This window comes from Strigops habroptila, chromosome 19 (genome assembly GCF_004027225.2).
Source record: "Strigops habroptila isolate Jane chromosome 19, bStrHab1.2.pri, whole genome shotgun sequence".
Lineage (NCBI taxonomy): Eukaryota > Metazoa > Chordata > Aves > Psittaciformes > Psittacidae > Strigops > Strigops habroptila.
Window position 1 is genome coordinate 3,228,880 of NC_044295.2, and position 24,046 is coordinate 3,252,925.

The following is a 24,046-nucleotide window of genomic DNA, read 5'->3' on the forward strand; positions in this document are numbered from 1 at the left end:
AGGACACTGCCTGTCCCCATCCCTGCCCCTTCATAGCCCTCTGCCACCACCAGCCCTGCCACGCTCCACCAGTGGTCCTTAAACAGAAACATGACCCGAAGGCTGCATAATATTGCAGAGAGAAACAGCATTTGGCAAACAAGGAAAAATAGGATTTAAACAGAAAGCACTGAAGCGATTTTACTGCCTAAGAGTACCAGAGATCCTGCATCCAGCTCTGGGGGCAACAGCACAAGAGGGACGTGGAGCTGTTGGAGCAAGTCCAGAGGAGGCCCCGGAGCTGCTGCGAGGGCTGGAGCAGCTCTGCTCTGGAGCCAGGCTGAGAGAGCTGGGCTGGGGCAGCCTGGAGAAGAGAAGGCTCCTGAAGGGGAGACCTTAGAGCAGCTCCAGGGCCTAAAGGGGCTCCAGGAAACCTGGAGAGGGGCTTTGGACAAGGGCCTGTAGAGACAGGCCAAGGGGAATGGCTTTAACCTGCCAGAGGGGAGACTGAGATGAGCTCTGAGGCAGAAGCTCTTCCCTGTGAGGGTGCTGAGGCGCTGGCACAGACTTTTCCCAGAGAAGCTGTGGCTGCCCCATCCCTGGCAGTGTTCAAGGCCAGGTTGGACACAGGGGCTTGGAGCAACCTGCTCTAGTGGAAGGTGTCCCTGCCCGTGGCAGGGGTTGGGACTGGATGAGCTTTAAGGTCCCTTCAACCCAAACCAGGCTGGGATTCTGTGATTTAATGACATGTTCATACACAGCTTCGGCACATTTACAGCTACCTCCAAGCCTCCTACGGGTTTTAGGTGCCCAACAGGCTCGTGCTCATGCTCACTGCCACTGTTTCTGCCACCAGCAACAGCAGAGCACCAGAGACAGAGCTGATATTTTTACCAGTTACATCATGTTGCTCACAGGTTCGGTGTAGGCAGGGCGAAGATAAATTAGGTACACAAGGCAAAGCCCCTCCTGCATAGAATAAGCCGTTAGCACTCTAGCAGAACCATCACCCTAGTTTATAACAACTCAATTGTATATTTTCCTTATTAGCTTTCATCCTGTCATCTCAAACCAGTTTACAAACAGCGACGAGATTAGAGCCTCAAATGGGGAAAAAAATCAACTGTGATTCATTGAACCAATTTAAACCAAACATGAGATAATACTTTTACCCCAGAATGCAATTAAACTGCAGAACACAGTGGCGCTGCTGCTGTCCTTCATTATGCCCATCACTATGGAGTTAAACGTATTTATGCAGGTCCATCACTGCGTATTAAACATGTTTGGATGTGGCTTTGGACACAGGAAACCCTTCAGCCGCTGCCAGGCTCCAGGGAGCTGCAGCAGGATATTCCATACATGCCCCATTTTACTATATTCTTTCCCCAAGCAGTGGGGAAACTCCTCGAAACATTGGTCTGGGCATAAATGAACACATCCGAAACGCTTTATCCCGGCATTCCTGAAATGCAACTCTTGTGGTGGAACAAAGGCACAGACCAGAAAACAGGGATGCGGATGAGGAGGAGGAGTGAAGGATTTACAGAGGCACAATCCATCCGCAGGAAGGGATACTCGGCTAGGCACTGCTGCCTGTGTCCCAGATGGAAAAAGAAACAGGGATAATGTAAGTCTTTAGGCTGCACCTAAGCTGGTGCTGCCCCGCTGTCTGCTCAGGCTGTGATGATGCCCTGGAGGCACGTTGCCTGATTTACCTGCTCAGCAAAAACCCTGCCATCGTGGTTCCATGGTCGGAATTCCCACTCTCAATACCATTCATTTAAGCAGCATTATCATCTGATAATATCAAATGGTGCCGCATCATTTCTCATTCCGCTTTTTTCGTTTCTATTTCAGTTTCACTAAGGAAAGCTCTTCCTTCAATGAAGTCCCAGAAAACAAACAAACCAACCAACCCAAACAGTCTTTGGGAGATAAAAACACCTACAGGGACAAGTCCTTTAAACGAGCTGCAGCCCTCTGCTGCCATCGTATGGGAACTGCCTTTGGAGCAGCAGGAAAACCTCTCCCGAGGGTTTCAGTCGCTTATCCCCAAGAGAAGCAGTTATTTATAGTCAGCTACTTCGGAGGCAGGGTTTGTAAAAAGAAATAGTTATTTTAGAGAAGCTCGTTAGTGAATACCAACTGTTTGCTGCTCTAACAAAGCACGGCAGCTTGCCATGGTGTTCCCATCGCAGCACCACGGAACAACCCTGGTTTACAGCACCAGCATCTCCTGGCTGCACAGCAATTCCTAACGACTTGTCGCAGCACAGCCTCTGCTAACCGATATTGTGCCACGGGTTTGATTTACAGCACTACAACTTTGCTCCAAGACTATATGTTACGGCACGCTTAGCGTTGTGACATCTATCCGCTGCGGTGTAATTCATTTGTGTGCAGGTTTTACATCCCAGTGTAAGCTTGGCCTGCAGCGTCATGTTGTGAGAGCCACACAGTGAGCTTGGGGGTCGATGGTGGCAAACGCTGTTGCTCAGGGACGTGTTTTATTGAAGGTGGGTTTGGTGGAGCTGGTCTCAGCTTCACAGGCTGGTGGTGCCCTGAGAGCTGGACACAGCAGCAACACACAGAGAAGAGCTGCAGTTCGAATGGGTCCAGAGGAGGCCCCGGAGCTGCTGCGAGGGCTGGAGCAGCTCTGCTCTGGAGCCAGGCTGAGAGAGCTGGGCTGGGGCAGCCTGGAGAAGAGAAGGCTCCTCAAGGGGAGACCTTAGAGCAGCTCCAGTGCCTAAAGGGGCTCCAGGAAACCTGGAGAGGGGCTTTGGACAAGGGCCTGTAGGGACAGGACAAGGGGAATGGCTTTAACCTGCCAGAGGGGAGATTGAGATGAGCTCTGAGGCAGAAGCTCTTCCCTGTGAGGGTGCTGAGGCGCTGGCACAGGGTGCCCAGAGAAGCTGTGGCTGCCCCATCCCTGGCAGTGTTCAAGGCCAGGTTGGACACAGGGGCTTGGAGCAACCTGCTCTGGTGGAAGGTGTCCCTGCCCGTGGCAGGGGGTTGGAGCTGGATGAGCTTTAAGGTCCCTTCCAGCACAAACCAGTCTGGGATTCATTCTATGACTCCATAGGTGTCCTAACACCCATAACCCGCAGAGACTCTCCTCGTGGTACCCCACAGCAGGATGTGCACACAGACAAGACCCACTGTGCTCCACAACCATGCACCCCGGGGGGAACCAGGGCACCCGAAGACACCGAACCGCCCCGGGAGCCCACCTCGCCCCACAGGAGGCGGGGGCCAGCCGCGAACCCCCAACCCCGCCAGGGCCACCCGCCGCGGCAGCCCCACGCTGAGATGGCGGCCAGACGGCGTTAATTATTCATGAGGGGGCGTGGCAACGCCGGTGTCTCTGCCTGGCGATTGGCGGCGACCTCATTAATTATTCAGTAGGAGGGCGGGGGCTCCCCTGCCCACCCCCCCGCCATTGAAAGGGACAGAGGGCGAAAAGGCGGGAAACTAATTATTACAAACTAATTAGCATTAAATTAAGGGATCATTAAAGCACGGTAATGGCGCAGCGCTGCAGTAACACCCTTCTGCTGCCCCCGGTCAGCGCCGCCCTCCAGCCCGTGTGCGGCGCCCATTGACGAAAGCACCACCCTGAAACTGAGCTGGTGTTGGTTTATTTCGCGGTGTTTGCAAACACGTTTGCTCCCGGGTAACGGGCACAGACACGGGGCTGCTGCCAGCCCCGCACACAGACCCCCTGCCAGCCCCTGAGCTAGCGGTGGTTGGCTGAAATCATGCTTTAAAGCATTAATTCTAAATAAAATAAATAATAATAACAACAATAATAATAATAACAATAATAATAGTATTTTCCTTCCCTGTCCCCCCCCCTTGCGGTTGCTCACCACAGCCCACAAGGTCAAGCTCACCCCACACACCCCCTGTGGCTCCCCTCAGCAGCAGGCGCCCCGGCCGGGGGCTGTTGCAGACAGGGCATCTCCCTGAGGTAAAACACAGCTCCTAACGCGCTCTCTGTAAGTAACCATCAACGTGAGACCTTCTTTACCGGCTGGGGTAGGTTTGGGGGTGCAGGTCCCCCATTTTGGTGGGCTGAGGTGCTGTGGGGGGTGAAGGAGAGAGCGGCCTAGCAGTTGTTTGGCCTAAAGGCTGTCACAGCCTGGCTAAATCCCACCCAAAGGACAAATTTAATGTACTCCATCACATATTGCAGCCTGAGAGCAAACCCTGCCTGTGTGAGGGGAGAAACAAGCAGGGCTGGTGCTCCCCCTCCATCCTGGAGGGACGGGTCCTCCCTCACAGCTCACCCCAGCCGCCATCAGCAGGGTCAGGCTTCCCTCAGCTCTGCTTTCTGCTCATGTCTATCCACCCGCTAAGATGCTTTTAGTTTGCATTAGCAACGTGATGTAGAGCTTTTAGTGTAAGTAAAAGGCTGGGGGTTGTAAATTGTGTGTAGACCAGGGGGCTACAAGTACAAACATAACTGCGCCGGCTCCTCGAGGTTTGTCATCCCTCACTTGAACTCAAACGTTTTTATTTGCACCGACAAGGAAAAACCTAAAGAAACAAGGGGGGAAAAGCCGCTGTCGAGCTAATATTTGAAGCAAATGGTTTCATGCTCTTTGTGAGGAAATGTTCCAAACCAATCTCCAAAGTAAACAACCTTTTGCAATAAATGTTTGCCAGACGCTAACACGGGGCTCGGAGAAATACCAGGACAAGAGTGCATCCATTAGCAGGACTTTAGCGACTGCTTCAGGACAAGAAACATCGAGAGTTGGTGCTTTCTGCTTTGTAAACAAATTAGCTTATAGCAACAAATCAGTTGACCCTTCTTGGCTAATATTATGAGTTCAGTTTGTTAAATATTTAACGTTTACCTTTCAATTTCCAGCCGGGATTAAGCAATTCTCTAAACAAGTGATATCCCAGCAGCAGATGGAGATGCACAGACCATTGCCCTGCTCTGGCTGAACTCCCTAAGAAAGAAAACCCACGTTAAGTCAAAGAGGAAGCATATGGGAGCTTTCAGGAAAGTCTCTAAGCTTTGGCTTTGAAACTCACTGTTTGTACTCGTTTTTATTTACATTCTTTTTATCTAGCTCGTCTCTAAATTCAAATAGTGGGAGTCAATTCAACTTCAATCAGATTGAACAGGAACAGACTGGAATTGGCTGAGTTCTTCTGAAAACCTCCCTCGTGGCAAAGTGTTTCTTTCCTTCCATAGAACACAATTGCAGACCCAAGGTAAGATGCCATAAATCCTCCCAGTACAGTCCTGCTGAGGACAGGAAGGGGAGTGGGGAGGAAAAGAAAGTAGCATAGGACTGTAACTTTATGTCTAAAGTATGAATCTGAAATATGTATCAGATTTAGCCCGTCTTGAACACATTTCAGTGGTTATAAACAGGAGTGGAGCTGCTTTGTGTATTGTGCACAAGGAATTCAAGTTGTCTTCAATCCACAGTTGTGCGTATACATTTCCAACCGACTTCAGCCTTTGCTTTTAGAAGATAAACATTTATTCCTATAAACCTATGTTTATCTATAAGTGGTTTCTTGATTGTTCCTAAAGGTGTTCCACCAGTTTTCTGTCTCTTGCCTGAGCAGTGCAAAAGCTTAATGAAACACTAATTTTAGGAGCACTTACGAGCCTTGTGAAAGTTTAAGCTGGAAGCTTCCTTAACTAGAATTATACCATACCTAAATGAAGAATGCTTCCAGTGAAGTACAACCTCCTTAAATGCACAAAGCAAACTCTATCCAGCACACAGGCACAACTCAGCCAAACCCATTTGTAACACTGTTAATGAAATGGCCTGTATTCTTGCAGTTGTCAGTACAAACAGTGCTTCCATTGTGGCTGTGGTCATTTTTGCTCAGTGGCACATTAGAGAGATCAGGCCCTGCAGGCTTTCGTAATAAATATGAAGGATGTTTGGAACTTGTTTTCTGTAATTTTTGTCAATTTTTAATCTTCCAAACAATGAGGTCTATTCTCCGAGTGTGTTTCCCACTGATGGTAACTGGGATGTTGCACTGCAGCTTGGATGGGTTCCAGTTCTGTCGCTACCAGCGCTGCCAGCTCTCGCAATTACACTGCAGCACTCATTCTCTGTGGCCATTTCCCTGGAGCCTCAGCTGCTGGAGTCAGGAAACAGTGTGAAAAACCTCTGTTAAAAAGAATAAGACTCGAGGTAACGCAGCACTAACTCTCCCTGCTGCCTGACAAGGTGAGGTGGGCCTATTCGAGAGGCTCAGAAACCAGAAGGCAAACCACAAGAACTTAGCTATTGATCTTTGAAAGCTCATTCCTTTCAGGCCCTCAGGATTTTGGGAAAGCCTGGCTCACTGCTTTTCTTTTTTCACGTTTGTGTATCACACATGTAGTCATTATATGAAATTAAGCCACGTGTCAGCTTAAATCCTGCAGGAAAAATGGTTTCAAGCACCACTTTGTTACTTTTAACCCCTTTTTTGGTCATACGCAAGCATCTGTACGAGTAGTGTAACTATGTGTAAGTAGCTATCACTAAAGGAATCACGTAACATGACAATCCTTTCAGTAACATCCCTAGAACTTTATCTGATTCTGTTGAATAGTTGGTGTACAGACAGGTAAGAGAACGTTGTTAACCACTGCAGCTTGTACCATCACAAGAGTTTCCTTTTAGAACTATTTTCCTATCTTCCTGATGTCCCACTCCAATGATGCCCCCCATGCTTTTATCTTTTCCTCCTCTAAAATCAGCTGAATACTCTGTTCTCTGAGGCATGGAATTAGAACATCATTTAGTAAATTAAATGTCGTTGCCCTAAACCAACCCAAATCCTTATCCTATGCATCTGACCAGATTTTCACGCTCCATCGCCATGTCTACAATGCAGCCATTTCCTCTTAGGTTTGGGGATAGTATTTCCCTCCTCTGGTAGCAGGACTTGCATGTTTTCTCTCCAGGTTCTATTGATGGGACTGACAGGACAATGACATCCACCACAGGGAGCAGCTACACCTCGATTCCTAACCAGAAGTACAGGCGCAGCAGCCGTCGCTCCAGACAGCGCTGCAACACCTCGGACACAGCTTCCCCATCTCTGTCAACGCTTGGATATTTTCAAATGCTTCCACTAGAGATCTTTCAAACGGTATTGAATTATCTTTCAGGTGAGGAACTGATGAGAAAAGTCTCATTTCCAGTGCCTGAAGATTACCACAAAAGTTTCCCATTTAGAAAAAGCCATTCTTATTTAAAGTGGTTTGGCTTTTAGCTGGTTGAAGCCATTTTATGTGAGTTATTCTCTGAATTTTCAGCTTTTATGCATGAAGAACCAAATGACCAAAAATTTAAATGATAATGAAAACTTATTTGAAGTGGGTTTTGTCTATTATGTGTGAAAAGTATTCCTTAGATCTCAGATCTTGGTATATACAAGATAAATCTTATATCTTGGCCTATTTTTGAGAAAGATAAAGTTATGGACTAGCGTTTTTCTTGCTGTGAAGAATTACAAGTATGCTGGGTTTTGCCTTTTCAGTGAAGGATATCAGCATGCTGAGCATGGTGTCGAAAACCATCAGCAACCACCTTATGAATTACATCTCAACCCCAGCAGGAAACCGAAGGCTCTTACTGCGAGACTTCCATAACCTTGAGCCACCTGGCAAGGGAGAAGGATCCTATATTTTAGAGCACTACAAATCTCTAGGTGATCCTTTAATGCAAATGGTAACAATTAGAGAACTGAGCTCGGTTAAAAGGTTTCTTCTGTTCGCTGCATTGATCAGGAAAATGCTGAAGAAATGGCCCAAATTGTGCAGCTCCCTCTGAAAGTGAAGTTCCTCCCAGTGCCAAATAGCTTGCTCCATTAACTGGCTGGGGGAGATGGGAGGAATTACCTGAAAGGCTTCCAAAACCTCTTAGTTATGGAAAAAATAATGTATGTTCTGCCTCCTCTGTGTTGGGCTTTTTTTTCCCCTCTCTTAAATGGCAAGCAGGGGTTGGGCAGAGGATCAGCTCTCAGTAGTAGGTGTTTCCAAATATAGATTGCTTGGCCACCAGCACTGGAAACTGCAGCAGGAACCCAGGCTCCCAGGCCCCACAGTGCCTGAAGGAAGGAATGTGGCTGCTCAGGCTGCCTTCCTGGAGCACTCTGGAGTAGCTCACATTCCTCAGTGTGGGAAATACAGCCGCAGCACTTAAACCCAGCCTAACTCTAAAGTGACCAAGGACAGTTGCCATCGGCAAGGCTGCTTGACAGTCTCCTTGCGATGGATTGCAGAGCACATTCCACTTCGTAGGAAAGAAGTATGCTCGTCACAAAAATGTTCTCTCAGTTGTCAGTGATTACAATTCTCCTTGGCAGCTCTGGCTCAGAGTTCAGAGACAAACGGGCGTGAAGAACACATTTTCCTCTCGCTCTTAGCTTAAGGGCGATGTGAAAATGTCTGTGCTTTTGCTGTCACGGTGTCCTGTGTGCCAACCAAGCTCTTTCTGGGTGAAAACATTCACATGTTCCTTGGTCCAGCTGCTCAGACCTCTTGTGGCATGGCTAATAGAAACCTAGATCAGAATAACCCGGGTTCTGTGCTAAGGAGAAGGTTGGTGCAGCCTCAAATCCAAACCCATTTGGTTTTGAACTTCCCTGCTAATTTTTAAAACACGTTGATTCTAATTCATTCTAAGGCATTCTATCAGACAAGCAAATGAAATTAAAACATGATTTGATCCGCATCTATTTACTGTTACCTCTCTGATGGTTTATTTGACAGAGAAATAAAATGATGCCATGGTTAGATGTGGAATTATAAGTACAATTTGAACTTAAGACATTAAATAAAGGCATACAGAAGGTAAAGGAACACTGTTAAAGTCATTTAGACCAAAGACCTCCTTTTGTAAGCAATCCTTGTAGGTTTTGAGGTATCTTAAAGTAATCTTAGTGGTTTCTTTTTAAAATGAAGCCTGAAAACCTACAATTCTTTAAAAAACCCCTAAAGATAAATGTCAAAATTAGTTTGACACACACAAAATGGCAACTTGTTACTTGAATGTAGGTGTGAACACTATAGTAGTAAACCAATGTCATACTCAAACCATAAAGATCATTGGCAGTATCTGTGTCATCAGTGGAAGGCTCAAGAGAATGTTTTTGTTCAGAGGTCAGTTGCAAAATCAATATTCACTTTACAGCAGGAAAGACTGGATTCAATGGGCAAAACTCATTCCCATTCAGAGAGCCTGAGCAGGGGCTGTGCATAAATGTCACTTCACCTCACGGGGGTCTGGCTCTGCTCAAGTCCACAGTGAAATCTTCCAGTGCTTGTAATGGGGTCAGAATCTCAGCCATGGTTTAAAATAGACTTGAGTTCTAAATGACCATGGCCCTGTCCTTCTGCACAGGGGGGATTCTGCTGAGCAAACCCAGGAGCAGCACCTTCTGCTCAACCCTGTCACCCACCAGAATTCCCCCTGCTGATGCCTGTCGGGGACGTCTCTCCAAAGCCTGTTATAGTCCATAGCAAATTGACTTGATTGAGCTTTGGAGCATGTCATGGGCTGGTGAATAAATGATGTCTGTCACACAGGAATGCTCATACCCTGCTAAAGAAAGAAAGAGTCGCTTTAGAACCATGGTGAATGCAGAAAGTACTTTTGGACATTGGAGAAGTTGTGTGTTTTTTGTGAGACTGACAATTCAGACTAAAAGCTTCCCCCTTTTTTTCCTCCCCCAGAAAAACACATGCTTTTCTATGGATTTCTTCATTAATTAACAAACTATATGTATATATGTCTATAATTCTGGTAAAAGGTTTTGAAGAGCAAGCTGTTAACCCCTTTTCTATCAGTAGTGTAGGAAAAGCTGCTCCACAAAGAGCTGTTCCACACTATAATGAACTCCAGACTTGGACATCCTGAACACAGACCATTTCAGCCCTGTAGAGGAAAAAGAATTCTACCTCTTAGCTATGTTTTACATTAACACAGTTTAGAATCTTTTCCTTTTAGAGCTTGTGGCTATCTGGAAAACAGGTTGGGAAGCTTGTCTTTCCGTGACGGAAGGGGAAAACAGCATTCCCCAAGGAACTGTTAGAAGAGGTGCAGCAAGTAACATTTATTTCCAGTCTTTTTAACAGCTGTAATTCTAAAACCAATAGAGTCATGTTTATAGGGCTCCAACTGTGGCTAACAGGGACTTTACAACAACACAATAAACAAGTTATGGCTTAGGAAGCCCTGACAACATTTCTCTAGTAAAAGATGTCCCTGCTACAAGAGCGTGCACCTCTTCTCCAAAGCACAAATTACATTTTGTGCTGCTCTTGTTGCCTCACAGCAATTTTTCTTGATGGTGTGTGGATACGTGTGATGGGAGCACTTCTGCTCGTTCAGGAACGTCTCTGCTGTGTGCCTCTACTCACAGGCATGTACGTTGTTTGTTCTGCTCACAGGATTGCTGCTTAAAAGATGCACGCTTCTCCTGCCTACTAAAGAGAGGCTGAAGTACATACACAAGGTTCTCTCGGGAGTAAGTTCATGTTCCTTTCACTACTGTTTCCCCTTCCACTTACACCACCATTTCTACAAAGCACTTACTAGTTGAATTATGCCTTTTACTGTCCCTTCGCTGGAGTTTATTGCTACCGTGTAATGAATTTATTGATTTGAAATCAGGCTCTTTTTAACACCAAGAGAAAAGCCTAAGCCAGCCTAGACCAAGGCTGTTCTGCAGAGATTTCATATTCCAAGAGCAGCTTCTCTTCACTTTGTGGACTACTAGAAATGTTGCAGTGGAAGAGCACAGCTCTTCATAGGAATGTTACTCTCCTGGAGTCAGGGTTGCTCATCTTAGACACCATTTGCACACCCATTTGACCACAGTTTGGACTTAATGCTAAGCCTTGACAGAGGGACTGAAACTTGTTGCCTTATACAATAAGGAATCTCTTGAATCAGTATTGATGTCCACAGGTAGCACAGAGAATTTTCAAGCACAGGAATTAGCTTCTCACCAGATAAATCACAAATGTTTTGCCCTTCCAGGTTTCCTGTTTCAAACTTCACGGTTGTCCAAGTCCTCTGCATTGTTCGGGATTACAGTGCTATGGGGTATTTTTACAGGTACAGTATCTTTATGGAGAAAAGGCAAGTATCCCAAATAGAAAAGAAAATTAAGGTAGTTTTCTAAGTTAATCTGTGTTTTTGGAAGCTATTTAGAAGTTTAAGATGGTTTTGAGCTTTGGGGTGTAGGGGGAAGGTGTTTATTCACACAGTTCCCTGAATTTCCTTTCTGGTTGTTAAAGTTGCTGATTTGACTTGAGAATTCCTTGGTCTGGATTTCACTATCAACCAGTCTGGATCTTGATTAGCCATTTATTATCTAGGATGACATGGGAGAAGGAGACCATTTGATTACACGGCTTCAAATTCACCGCTCAAGAGGCTTATTTACTGTAATGACTACTGTGATTGCAAAGATGCAGTAAAACACTCCGGGTTGGGCTTTTTTAACACTACTTGAGATGTTTGATAGTGAAGTGTTGGAATTGCCATAGTGGAGGCTTTACTGGAGAGTAACTTTAAGACAAAATAGAGAAAGAAGTTCTCTCTTAGAAGAACAGGCACTCTGAGCCCATTTAAAAAGCATTTCAGCCTTAGGAACTTCTGTTTACAGGTGTTCTATACATATGCAGCATGAAAGGATCTGATACTACAAAAACCTGTATTATCCTCCTGTGGTTAAGAGCTACAGATAATTATTTGTGCTGGGACATTTGTCTTTGTAGCAAATCCCTCTCTGTACTTTTCCACATCAGGTTCCAGGCTAAGATCTTGGCCCTGAATGTGGGACACCATTAGCAGCTTTAGATTCTGGGCTGCACTAAGCGTAAGCACAACCTCTGCCATAATGCACAGCCCCTCTATAGCAGAGAATGGTTTCCCTTTGCTCATCAGGGAGACGCTGTGCAGGCACCACACTCCAGGTATGATACCTTCCCTCCCTGTTCTTCAGAGAAACTGCAGGACAGATTGTATTGCTCTAATAGGAGAAATTGCATTGTGATCAAAATCTAGGGCTCGAGCTCTTAGTTTTTACCCCTTCTGTTTTGTAATCTTCAGATCCTAACAGCAGGCTGGGATGAACTGGAGTGTCACCGGGTTTTTAACTTCCTCTGGGAGCTGAGCAATTTAGCCCGTAAAGTACAGACAGTTGTGAGCAGCAAACCAGGTAATCATCAAAGCAGACAAAAGTCCTACCAAATCGAAACGTGCTAGCAAGGAAAAGGCAGAAAATGGAGCTCCCTTACTGCAAACAAAACGTGTCTAGAATTGAGACTGCTTTCACTCTGCTGAGCCTTGTAGCACCAATCCTTTCCTGACTCTGAGAGTTCCACTGGCTCCAACGTTAGGCAGAAAGTGGGCATTTGAAGGCAAATATTTGACCTTCACATAGGTGGATACAGCTATTTTTTGCTCACTGACAGCAAAGATAAATGCTTTTGTCTTTCACACCTATCCTGCAGCGAAGAGGGTTGTCTTGAAAGGCATTTGGGTGTTTTGAATCATTCCATTATCAAACCAATGCATAAGTTAGGTATATACGTGAACAGTAACACGGACTTGAACCTTTCTGACTGTTCACCAGTGCCAGTGGAATCAATGGGAAAGGAACCAACACAGAAATAAAGGGAATCAGGAAAAAGTCAGGTTTAATGTTTCTGAAACACAACAGTGACGTGGCACACGCCTCTCAAGAAATCCTCGTGTTACCCAGCACACGAGCGGGTGTTGCTGTGGGACACTCTATCCACAGCCACACACACACCTTCCTCCTATTTCCACTTCCTGATGCCAAAACCCAGAGACCAAAAACCAGCTGAGAGCCCTTGACTCCATGCACGAGTTGCTGCAGAAGGGTACCACGGGCTGCATCAATAGATTCTATGGCCCAACTTAGTGCAACGAACCCGAAAGAGCCAGAATTTCATTCAATCCCCCTAGATGCTCTGAGGCAGCTGTAAGAAAACCCTTCTTTCTCTTCCTATGAAGGAGGTGATCATCTGTATCACACAGATGTTGGATTGCTCATATCCACCTTCTTTTGCCCCAGGAAGTGCCCAGAAGCTGGAGCTGAGGATCAGGCTGTACTGTCGCAGCGTCTTGTTGAACCACTGGATTCATCGCAGCGACTCTGCGTTCTGGCTGACCCGGATCTTGAAGCCGTGGCCCATGGTTAACCAAGCTCGCCTGCTCTACATCATCTTTGGGCCAGTGTCCTCTCTTGATGGCGAGTAGTCGGGGGGGTTCATTTACAGAGTTTGTTTAATTACTTGGTCCCTTACCAGCAGTTGTGGTTCATATATTGCTCAGGACACGTGGTTTGGCAGAGAATGATAGAAGGACCAACAGATGAGGCCAGCCTGAAAGGTCTAGCAGAGGCCATTAAACTCCTGTATGATACAGAAGCTAGAGAATGGACAGCAGACGATGTCATCAGTCTGGTGGATGAGCTGTCAGGTGTGCTTTTGCCTTTATCATTAATCCATAGGATTATACACTCACGGCCTAAAAGCTGGCAGCAAGTGTGTTTCCACCACACGGGTGCCTTGGGAAGCTGATTGTGATATTCCTCACAGTAGCTGCAGCATAACTGGAAAAGTCATTACACATGGAAGCCAGGCAGTAGCTGGGGAGGAGAGAAACCCAGCACTGCTGACAAATCCAGGCTGGCTTTCCCCATTGCGAAGTATTTTAAGAACCCATGCAGACCTTTTAATATTCAAGTCTTGTCTAACCATTAGGGAGGAAACATTGTCCAAGCTGTGTAAGCTGAAAACAGAATGGTTGTTCCAGCCAAAATCTACTGAACGATGTTAACAGCTACACTGAAAGTTAGTTTGGGGTGAGGTTGTATCATGGAAGCTACTGTGAAGAGCTCTAACAGCACTGCTGGTAGGAATTGCTTCTGTGACTTCCTTGCTGCAGCTGCATTCCAGAGGGTATCCCCTCCAGATCCTGGTTAACTATCAAAGCCAATGATTCACAGATTCGTGTCTTCCAGAGCAGCCCTTGTGGCACTCGTGTCTTTTGCTCAAAGCTGGCTGTAATTCTCTCTGGTTCCTGCAGTGGTTCCCCGGGAGTGGCTCATGGAGAACAGCGCTCGGCTGCTCATTCTGAGTGGAAACAACATTTGCTTCACCTTCATGGCCAGTAAAGCTGTGAATGGGCGAGTGGCTGAGTTAGCCAGGCTCATGGTCTTCCTGGCCTTGGTGAGTGCCCCTGAAAAGAGCACCTTCAGGCCTTTTGTCTCTTTACTCCTGCATTTGCTCTCTCAGACTTGAAAACTGTTGCCCCATCTATTCCTCCGTACCAGGAGTAAGTCCTGGCAGAAGGTTGGGAACTCTTTCACCCTCTGGTCCCTCTGCAGCCACTCTGCAAAGCCTGGCCTTGAGGAGAAGTACCACTACCAAAAAGTGGAGCAATTCCTCCACTAGCATGCCAACCAGCACAACAACCTCTGTGTCCTGATAACAACCCCTCATTTTCCAGGCCATGGCTACACCTCTGCATTAGAATCAACACTTCATTCTAAGATCTAGTCTTAGCTTCTATAGTTTTGTTCCCACCATAAAAGGTGTGTTTCTAATGTTCCCCGTGCCCATCAGGTCTGTGAGAAGGACCTGTACTGCATGGACTGGGCAGTAAAAATGATGCAGAAGGTTTGCAAAGTTTTCAACACTCCAGGAGAGAGAAACAACTTCCTGCAGTGTCTGGAGAACGCCTTTTCTCACCTGATCATGGACATGCTCCAGGCAGTGCTGTCTGGTAAGCACTGAGCAGGACAGGGAGCAACACGGCCAGCGTGGCACCACATCCCAGCCTCCTTCCTCCCGCACCACCAGAGCAATCTGGGGGTGCCTCAAGTGCTTTGATATCATAAAATCAAGTGTCATAATTGATCATAAGTGTCAATACCTTGAAAGGCTGACAAGAAAGCTGGAGAGAGGCTTTGGATAAGGGCCTGTAGGGACAGGCCAAGGGGAATGGGTTTAACCTGCCAGAGGGGAGATTGAGATGAGCTCTGAGGCAGAAGCTCTTCCCTGTGAGGGTGCTGAGGCGCTGGCCCAGGGTGCCCAGAGAAGCTGTGGCTGCCCCATCCCTGGCAGTGTTCAAGGCCAGGTTGGACACAGGGGCTTGGAGCAACCTGCTCTAGTGGAAGGTGTCCCTGCCCGGGGCAGGGGGTTGGAACTGGATCAGCTTTGAGGTCCCTTCCAACACAAACCAGTCTGGGATTCTATGATAATTGGGAGAGACATTAACTTTAACCAGTCTGTCTTGCCTAAGAGATTCCCAGTGCCATGGACAGTGGAAGCAACACTCTTTTAAAAGAGGTCCCACCAAGCGCTGCGCCCACGATCCGTCTGGGCTGAGCCTAAACCCAGGCTCTGAGCAGTTGCTCCCTGCACCACAGCTTCTGAGCCTCTCTAAAGCCTCCGGTGACAAGCTGGAGAGACAAACACTCTGCTCCCGTGTCTTAACACACAACTGTTCTTGTCCGTCTTCGGACAAGCTGGTGAGGGAATTTTGGAGAGTCTCCCATGTGCTTCCTCCGCTGTGCTGCCATCAGGTGCAGTAGCTGATGCCTCGTACATCTGCTGAAAACACTCAGGGAGCAGGACTTAGCTTCAAAGAAGTCATTTGGTTTCACTGATCATTCCTAACTGCTTTGCTTTGCTCCGGCAGGGGATCGTGACGAAGAGGACAGCAGCTTCTTGAACTTGTTTCACCTTGTGAACGCACAAGCGAACTTCCATAAGGAAATCCTGTACCTGAGCATGGGCGGCGGCAGCAGCACCGCCTGACGCTCGGGGGGTGACAGACTCTTCCCGAATCCTGCTGGGGTTTTCCATAGCTTTTTTTTTTTTCCCTAAGGAGTTTTCAAAGCAGTGTCCAATTATTTCTTAAACTTCCATTCCCATCAGAGCTGGAATGGCAGCGGGAGGAGCCGGTGAATCACAGCAGCACAGTGGAATGAGCTCATGGAGCTGCTGGGATGTGGCAGTGGAGTTGTGGGGCTTTGGCTGCTCCGTGGCGGTGCTGAGGAAGCTGGTGGGGCCTCTCCTTTGGGAACATACTCCGCATTCTTTTCCCACTGTGGATGTTTGCATACACAATAAAAATGACACGGTTTCCATGTTTGAGGGGCACACACAAATTGAAGGATGTTATCTTAGTTCAGAACCCAAAGTATTTGGATCTTTTCGTTTTGCTTTCCCTTGGGAATCGGAGGAGGACGAGGCAGATGATGTAAGTAGAGAAGCACAACTACACTGGAGAGGTCTGTCCCCCTAACTCTTAATCCTGGGGCAGAAGCCCTCTGTATATTCCACGTCCCACTTTAGCACAAAGAGGTGATTCCAGAAAGCCGTTTCACAGCTTTGATCAAGCAAAGCAATTTCCCCTCCCCTCAAACCACAGGCAACCATAAACCAAGAAACTTCAGATCCTTCTCCCTGCCTTGTGTGAGAACCGAGCTGTTGAAGGGTTGTTGTAGGGCTTAGCTGAGTTGAAGATACACGTTAAACCCACGTAGGCTAAGATCACTGTTTCATTCAAGTACAGAAATGTTTGCTCCTTAGGAAAGGTTTTGGTTCTCTGCTCTGTTGCCTTCAAACCCATGTGGCGCACAATAAAGAGCACTTACTTTACTCTGTGTTGTTTACAACGTGGCTGTTTTCTTCCGGTGATTAAAGAGCCTCTTCTCCACCCAAACGTTTCTGTGCTCCTCCAGGACCAGCTTTGAGCTGCAGGGACCCACGTTTAGCTTCGGGAGTGCTTCAGCTGCAGGCGGCAGCCGACTGATGGCAGCTGCCCCCACTTGATTTCATCAGTGACGAGCTGACAACAGCCTGTCACCGTTCACTCCGAGCCTTCAACGTGTTGAATATACCACTACAGGCAGGATCTGCCTCCATTAAGGAGTGAGGATGGGATGTGTATTTGCTGAGGATCCTTGCAGCGTGCCGGTAGATGGCAGAGGTGAAACCTTTCCTGGGAGGAGTGTCTGCAGAATCGCTTCCAACACCCCTTTCTCCTTGCTCTTGGAAGGTTAGTAAGAGCACGCTGCAGTGCTACAACTGCGCTGCAACTACGAGTAACTGCTTCTGAAGTAAGCCAAAAGCAAGACTCTTGGTCCAAGACCTTGTCAGTGGACTGAGTGCCTCCAAACTGATCCCTCAGGAACTCAAACTACCAGGAGCAAACACTTGTGGCACATACCGGGACAGGGAGATACAGCTGAGGAGCCGCTGTGTTGGCATGCTACAGCCTGGATCAGTCACTGTCCCCCCGCTTTAGATAAAGGGATCACCATTAATAAATCATCTTGGTTGATGATTTATCCACCTGGAATCCAGAATAAGGGATTAAGAACGGTGTCCCGAAGCACCTTCCTGGTGCATTGGGTGTCTGGTGTGTCCCACTGCTCTGCCACAAAGCACCACCAGGCTGGAGGAGCTCCCCATCAGCGCCTGGCTCCTCTCCTGGGCCAAGGCTATGGTGGCACTAAAGGACAGCCTGTCACACAGGATGCCTTGGTGCCAGCACAGCAGCACAGCAGAAGTTCTTTGATCCACTGGCAGCAGCCCCAGGGTGAAGCCTCAGTTGTGAAGCTGCCAGTTGTGAATTATTGATGGTGTTATTAATTATTATTAACTGCTCTTTTCCTTACACACACCCCCAGTTCAGCGTTGGCTTCTGCAGCGTTCATACGTACCCCAACATTGCCACCAGATGAGGACCAAAGCTCAGCCCCACCTCGGTGGGACTCCCCAAACCACTTGTGTTTGAATTGGGAATGTGCCAGCCTTGAAGCCAGTGTCACCAGCATCACCCTTTGGTCTGCTCTGGTGATTGAACACCTCTGGGCTAACACAACCCCTGGATCCAGAAGAGCTTGGAGAAGAAAATGCTGCCAAATCTCAACTGCTGCCATGGGGAGTTGAAACCTTCCCAGGATGAGAAGCAGAATTCCCTCTGTGCCAGTGTGGAGCCCCGGATCCCATCTGCTGCAGCCACTTCTCCTGCCTGCTGGTTTCCATCCCTCTGCACTTCACCCTCCCGCACAGAGCTGGCTGGTTTGGGGCATGGAGGAAGGGGTTATTCCACCCTGCTGGTGGGTGTGGAAGGCCCGTGGAGGGGAGAGGAGAGCTCGGAGTAAGAGAAAATGACTGTTCCTGGTCTCACACTCAGCTGAGTTTCCATTCCATGCATTCCTCCTTACTCACACTCTCTTAATCAGTGCAGATGTTGACATCAGATTCAGGCTCAGGGAGCGGAGGTTAGTGAGAACATGACTTATGCTTCAAGAAATTCCTCCCAGAATATTTCAAGCTTCTCATTTTCAACTATATTTGGTGGTGGAGCGAGGAGAAGCTTTTCCACATCTCCAGCGCTCGGCTCTCTGCACACCAAGGACACGCCTGGGACCACAGTCACCAACTTGGGGTTTCTCTCAGGAGCTTTACTAACAGGAAATTGCCATGTCAAGCGCTCAGCTGGCAGCACTAACCACATCCAGCATTCCCAGGCTCCGAAATCCCTCTGCTTCCTGCAAGCACCAGCTTCTGAAGGTCCTACTGACCACTTGGGTGCCTGCACACCCCTGCTCTACCTGGATCCCCTGGGGCAGTGGTGAACTAATGGTTAACCACGAGCAGCTTTTCCCATCGCAGATGTTTCAGGTGTTTATGGCTTAACACCAAAATAATCCCAGGGAGACCGGGGATTATTTTGTCTTTGAGGAGGATGAAACTTCCAGTCTGGGAACAGGCTAATGTGGGCCTGACTCTAGGGGCAGGGATGGACACGGGGTTTTGTAAAAGGACAGGAAAAAGCTCCTAAAAGACAGGAAAATTCCTCGTGATGCCCCAAAACACCTTCCCAGACCTCTCCTCATGGGGGGAACGGAAGCTCTGAAATGTTCTTTCCATCCCACAGGAATTTCCATCCTGTTAAAAATGTTCCTTTTTGCTATGGTGAGATTATCTAGGAGAGGAGCTGGGGGGGGGACGGGCAGTGCCCGGCTCAGGGATGCTCCAGTCCATGCAGGAGGACACGTTTGGCATCGGCCGCGTTCTCTCCCTCGTCTCATTCCTCTTTATTTCATTTCCTTCAACGTTTTACATTTCTCATTTAAAAATAGAAGGGCTTTTCTAAAACTAAACCCTTGGAAGCGCTCATCCCAAGGGAAGCCACGTGGGGAGGGGGAGCAGGACCTTCCACATCCCCTGGGATGCTGTGTCCACCACCGGGAACATCCCGTGTCTCAGCAGCGGGATGTCCCCTCGCTCCCACCACCCCGTTCCCCTCCTTCCTCTCTCCGTTTGCTCGCAGAGGGGTTATGCTTTTCCAGAAGCTTCTGCGGCAGATGGAGCAGGCAGCGGTGGTGGCTGTGGAAGAGAAAGGAGATGCTGGTCAGAGCCAGGCCCAAGAGCTGCAGCGGCCCCAGGGATGGGGGGGGAATGGCAGCGGCCGCAGCCCCCCATCGCCAGCAGAGCCACAGACCCCCCCTTTGCTTCCTTTAGAACAAGGCACCAGGATCCCTTCTTGCTTCTCCCTGAAGCTGTTTCATTTCTCTCCCTCTCGGCAACAAAAGCCACCAGCTCGTGCTGCAGCGCTGCAAAAGCAGCTTTTCCAACCGGGAAGGGGCAGCTGGAGCCGGCAGGGAGGAACCAGCAGCCAGGGCGAGGTGGCCTGAGCTCTGAAACAAAGCCTGGTGCTTCCAGCCCTGAGCAGGACACAGCTCAGCTGCCTTCAACAGCATAAACCCCCCAACACTCCTTTTTCCTGCCTCCCAGGACATGTTCCATCCCCAAAATCCAAGCTTGATGGGACAAGGAGCAACCACTCACCTGGCAAACCCCCCCGCTGGCTGAGCCGCATTGTCCCCAGCGCCGCTCTACAGCATGTAAATGATGTAGGAGAGAATCACCAGGCCGATGATGGCAAAAAACATCAGGATGAAGATATCCAGCATGGTGATGAGGAGCCGGGGGGGAGAGGAGGGGCGCTTCCCACTGCAGGGACAAGGGATGCTCGGCAGGGACAAGGGATGCTCGGCAGAGCCGCCGCTCCGCCAGCCCCTGCGTCCTCCCCTCCTCGCTCCGCTCAGGATGCGGAGCTGATGCCGGAGCTGACGGAGCCGCTTTGCAGCGGGCAGGCAGGAAATAAAGGGATAAAGATGGGGTCAGGCAAGGCTCCAGCCTGGCATGGGCACAGCGATGCTGGGGGCTCCTGAGGGGCTTTGTCCCCACTCCCCCCATTGCTGCCCGGTTTATGGGGGTGCTTATGGGGATGTGACCCCCCCACACACTGCAGGGAAAGAGGCAAAACCAATCGGCCACCACAGAGCCCTGTGGGTAGGGCAGGACCGCGCCGAACTCCCACTGTTCCATATGGTATTCCCAGGGTACAGCAGCACCCTTCGCTTCCACTGTCACCCACCCACCGCAGTACGGTGCAAAAACACACGGTTTGAAGTGAGCAGCAACACCAGGGAGCCTTTTGGTTCTCATGGGTTTGCCTGTTGATACAACCAACATCCTCCTCCGCACGCCTCCGAGGTTTCCTCTTCCCTAACTCAACACTGGAGTTGCTCTAGATCCACAGCAGCATTCCCAAGAGCTGAGATCCTCCCTCTGTGTCCCAAGGGAGCAGGAAAAGGGCCGGAAAAGCGATCCCGAACACAACCAGCACGAGCGTCAGGTAAAAATTAGACTTTTATTGTTGATTGGAGTAAACGGGGCAGAGACTCGTTGGGTTTGTTCCATTCCAAGGTTCAGTTAAAAAGGCCAAATGCGGGGTTTTAGCCCTGGCGGGAAGGGGAACACACGGACAAACCCCGATCAAGCGACGGATCCGGAAGAAAACACGTTCTAAGCTCAGCACCAAGACGCAACCAGGGCAGCGGGGATGGACGAGGGCTATTTTACACAGGATAAGGAGCGATTCAGCTTTTCAGGGTTGGTTTGGTTTTTTTTTTTACTCTTTTCTTTCTTTATTTACTTTAAATACAGGTTTAGGTGCTTTTCAGCTATGAAGAAAGGCAAAAAAGTGCATAAGTTGAGAGAAAAGGCAGAAATCAAGCAGTCAGAGGTTCGTTTCCCATGGCAGGGGACAGGAGGGGACAAGGAGGAGAACGGATTCAAGGTAGCATTAAAAAGGTCCCTATTCCAAAACGGGTGCTGTGGCATTTGGTCCATTACAAAACGGGTTATTCACATTGACACTGCCCCCACTCCCAGACAAGAACGTGATTCAGAAGAGGATGAGTGGGAGATGTGACTTCCCCCTTCCCCTGCTCTTGTGCTCGCTTGGTTTAGCACCAACCGGGATTCCCATCCCGGGAAGCCCATCCTGGCCTCTTCTGGGGTCTCACTGTCACCCCGAGGTGACGACGGTGCCCCATCCCCTTGCAGCCCCAAACAGAGCCAAGGAATGTCCCAACTCAGCTGCTTTGGTCCCTAGATTCTCCTCTTTTCCTTTGGGAATAGCAAAGGTGGCAGCTTCCCCCTGGAAGCATCCCAGCCCCTGCAGCACAGCTTGGGGATGGTGCCCTCCGGCTGCCTGGTCCCCACAGCCGGGGCTGGTGGGAATTGGGTACTGGGAGCACTGGAGGCATCACCACAGCCCCGATACTCGGCTTCTGTAACCCAGGAGAAGATCATCTGGCTCCTGCCCTCCCTGCACGGGCTTCCAGTTATACCTGCCCCTGTCCCAGGACCTTCGGAGCCCAGAAGAGAAGGGGACGGGGATGTGCTGTGAGGTTTTGGTCCATGACGTGACCCCAAATCAGGGGTGGCCCCAAAAGCCACCACGGCTGGGGACCAGCGCGAGGTGCAGGGCGGCCACTTGAGGCCGAGCTGCCAGAGGGGGGAGGATCTTCCACACAGAGGCACAGGGACCCCGGATCACCCACCCAGCACGTGGAGGGCTCCGAAGGGGCCCGGCAGCAGCAAGAGAAAAGCGGGAAGATTGGGGGTGGATTTGGGGAGCACTGCGGAGAGGAAGAGGCTGCCCCAGCACAGGGGGGCCCAGGGGACCCCCAGACCCCGGCCCAGAGAGAGAACCCCAGAGCTGCAGGGGGGGACGTGAGGTCTCGGTGTCGCAGTGCTCCAGGAGGGATCTGGGAGGTGGGATGAGGCAGCTTCCAGGATGTCCAGAGCAGCCGCTCTGAATCCCAAGGAGAAAGATTGTGGGTGAGATTTTAACTGGGAATGATTTTCCTGTTTTAAGGACTGAAGGAAGCAAGGACTGAATGGAAACACAGCACAGAGGAGCCGGGAGAAGCAACGGGATAAGGCAGAGCAGCGCAGGGTGGAGGTGACCACCCCATCCCTCGGGATGAGCATCCCTCACCTCACCCATGCAGACATCGCTGCCCCCTGCCCAAACCCACCACAACCAGGGAATTTGGTCCTAACGGATGGTCTCCTCCTCCCTTTGCCAGGTCCCAGCTGCTTCCCCCTGCCAGGAAACACCGGGATGGCAAGAGGGGAGGGAGCCTGAAGAAGGAAAACTGCGGCGTTTGGTCTCTCAAGCCCCCAACATCCCTTTGCATGGTCCCTCGCTCCCAACAGAGCCAGAACAAAGCTGAATTGGCGAGAGAGAAACACGGAGTAACCGGGATGTCGGGATGCGGCTCCGGTGAGCGACACCAGAGCACATGGATAAGGGATGCTGGGGCTGAGAGACGCGCACACACACACACCCGGAGAGGCCGGTGGGGCCGGGGGCTCGGTTGTGGGGATCAGCCCCACGCCCCGTCCCCTCCTGCGGCTCAAATGGCCTCCACGTAGTTGGCGGGGAGCATCCCCGTGTCCCCCGTGCGCTCCACCGTGCCGTACATCCACCCGTCGTCGATCTGCTGCACGTTGATGATGGTGTCACCGTCCTGGAAGGAAACTTCGTCTTCATCGGCTGCGTTGTAGTCATAGACAGCGCGGAAATACTTCTGTGGGGAGAGAGGGGTCAGCGGGCACAGAGCCCCCCATGTGCACCCCAGGCACAGCGCACGAGGAGCCCCACATGGGAGCTGGTTCCAAGCAGGCACCCCCCAACCCCATCACAACTGCTCATCTCCTGCACGGGGAGCAAGCGGAGCAAAGCCTGCCCCTCGGGGGGCACCAGGGCTGTACTCACCCCCCCTCCAGCAGGAGCGTTGCGCTGTGTGGAAGCTGGTGCTGCGGGCTCCTTGTAGCCATAGGGCTGAGACATCGGCTGCTGGTAGACTGGGGGGGCGGAAAAGATGGGTCTGATGTGGGGGCTGCAGCAAAGCACCTCACAAGGAGGCGGCTGCTGCAGCAAACCCGGGGCCATGCACCCGCAGCCCCCCCCGGTACCTGAGCTGCTGGGCTGGATGTGATGAAGCGGCGGCTGCTGCTGCTCGGCGGGTCTCTGGTAACTGGTGCTCTCCTGGGAATTCCGGTGCTCCAGCTCCGCGCCCTCACCGGGGCTCAGCCTCATCCGGCTCTTCTCGAACTCCTCGTGGTATTTGATCTACAGCGACAGGAGGGGAAGGAGAGGGCAGGGTCAGCCCTGCAGCACCAGCAGCATCCTTTAGCTCATCTCTTTCTGCTACCCAGGACCCAGCAGCAGACGTGTCCCAGCCTCCCTGGCAGTCCCAAGGGGGTTCTGACCCCACATCTCCCCAGGCCACGGGGAAATCTGCTCAGACCTGTTTGTGGCACAGGAAAGAGGAGGTTTGAGTGTCCTGTGGGTGGGATGGGCCATTCTTCCAGGTGTGGGTGACATTAACACCTACCCCCAGATCGCTGTTTAACTGAGCCACGACAGGGGTTGTTGAAGGAGAATCATAGAATCCCAGAGTGGTTTGGGTTGAAGGGACCTTAAAGCTCATGCAGCTCCAACCCCTGCCACAGGCAGGGACACCTTCCACTAGAGCAGGTTGCTCCAAGCCCCTGTGTCCAACCTGGCCTTGAACACTGCCAGGGATGGGGCAGCCACAGCTTCTCTGGGCACCCTGTGCCAGCGCCTCAGCACCCTCACAGGGAAGAGCTTCT

General features: G+C 50.0%; 2 protein-coding genes and 1 long non-coding RNA gene across 4 annotated transcripts in view; 1 reads left to right on the top strand and 2 right to left on the bottom strand.

The window, feature by feature from the left end:
* Positions 1 to 4,858: 4,858 nt before the first annotated feature.
* On the top strand, positions 4,859 to 15,872 carry FBXO47 (F-box protein 47). Its single transcript, XM_030508575.1, has 11 exons — positions 4,859 to 5,211; positions 6,923 to 7,129; positions 7,501 to 7,671; positions 10,415 to 10,491; positions 11,007 to 11,084; positions 12,084 to 12,192; positions 13,075 to 13,251; positions 13,335 to 13,481; positions 14,091 to 14,233; positions 14,630 to 14,789; positions 15,708 to 15,872. Exons 2-11 carry the CDS (start codon positions 6,949 to 6,951, stop codon positions 15,824 to 15,826), a joined length of 1,362 nt encoding a protein of 453 aa, XP_030364435.1. The 5' UTR covers positions 4,859 to 5,211; positions 6,923 to 6,948; the 3' UTR covers positions 15,827 to 15,872.
* Positions 15,873 to 19,094: 3,222 nt separating this feature from the next.
* On the bottom strand, positions 19,095 to 20,432 carry LOC115617736. The gene is made up of 2 exons (XR_003994655.1): positions 19,877 to 20,432; positions 19,095 to 19,414 (listed from the first exon to the last, which is right to left on the bottom strand). It is a non-coding gene; the product is annotated as an uncharacterized LOC115617736 (long non-coding RNA).
* A 293-nt stretch (positions 20,433 to 20,725) lies between these two features.
* Positions 20,726 to 24,046, bottom strand: part of LASP1 (LIM and SH3 protein 1) — a 29,012-nt gene continuing 25,691 nt past the window's right edge. For both annotated transcript variants that reach the window (XM_030508578.1, XM_030508579.1), the window contains 3 exons: positions 23,366 to 23,522; positions 23,166 to 23,254; positions 20,726 to 22,977 (listed from right to left, as the gene is read on the bottom strand). In XM_030508578.1, coding sequence (XP_030364438.1) covers positions 22,804 to 22,977; positions 23,166 to 23,254; positions 23,366 to 23,522 — 420 coding nt within the window. In that variant the 3' untranslated portion in view covers positions 20,726 to 22,803. The remainder of the gene's footprint in view (positions 22,978 to 23,165; positions 23,255 to 23,365; positions 23,523 to 24,046) is intronic.

Coding starts and splice junctions, on each gene's coding strand:
- FBXO47 (XM_030508575.1), top strand. CDS start 6,949: ATGACATCCACCACAGGGAGCAGCTACACCTCGATTCCTAACCAGAAG. Junction 13,252..13,334: donor GCCAGTGTCCTCTCTTGATG/GCGAGTAGTCGG, acceptor TATATTGCTCAG/GACACGTGGTTTGGCAGAGA. Junction 14,790..15,707: donor GCTCCAGGCAGTGCTGTCTG/GTAAGCACTGAG, acceptor TTGCTCCGGCAG/GGGATCGTGACGAAGAGGAC.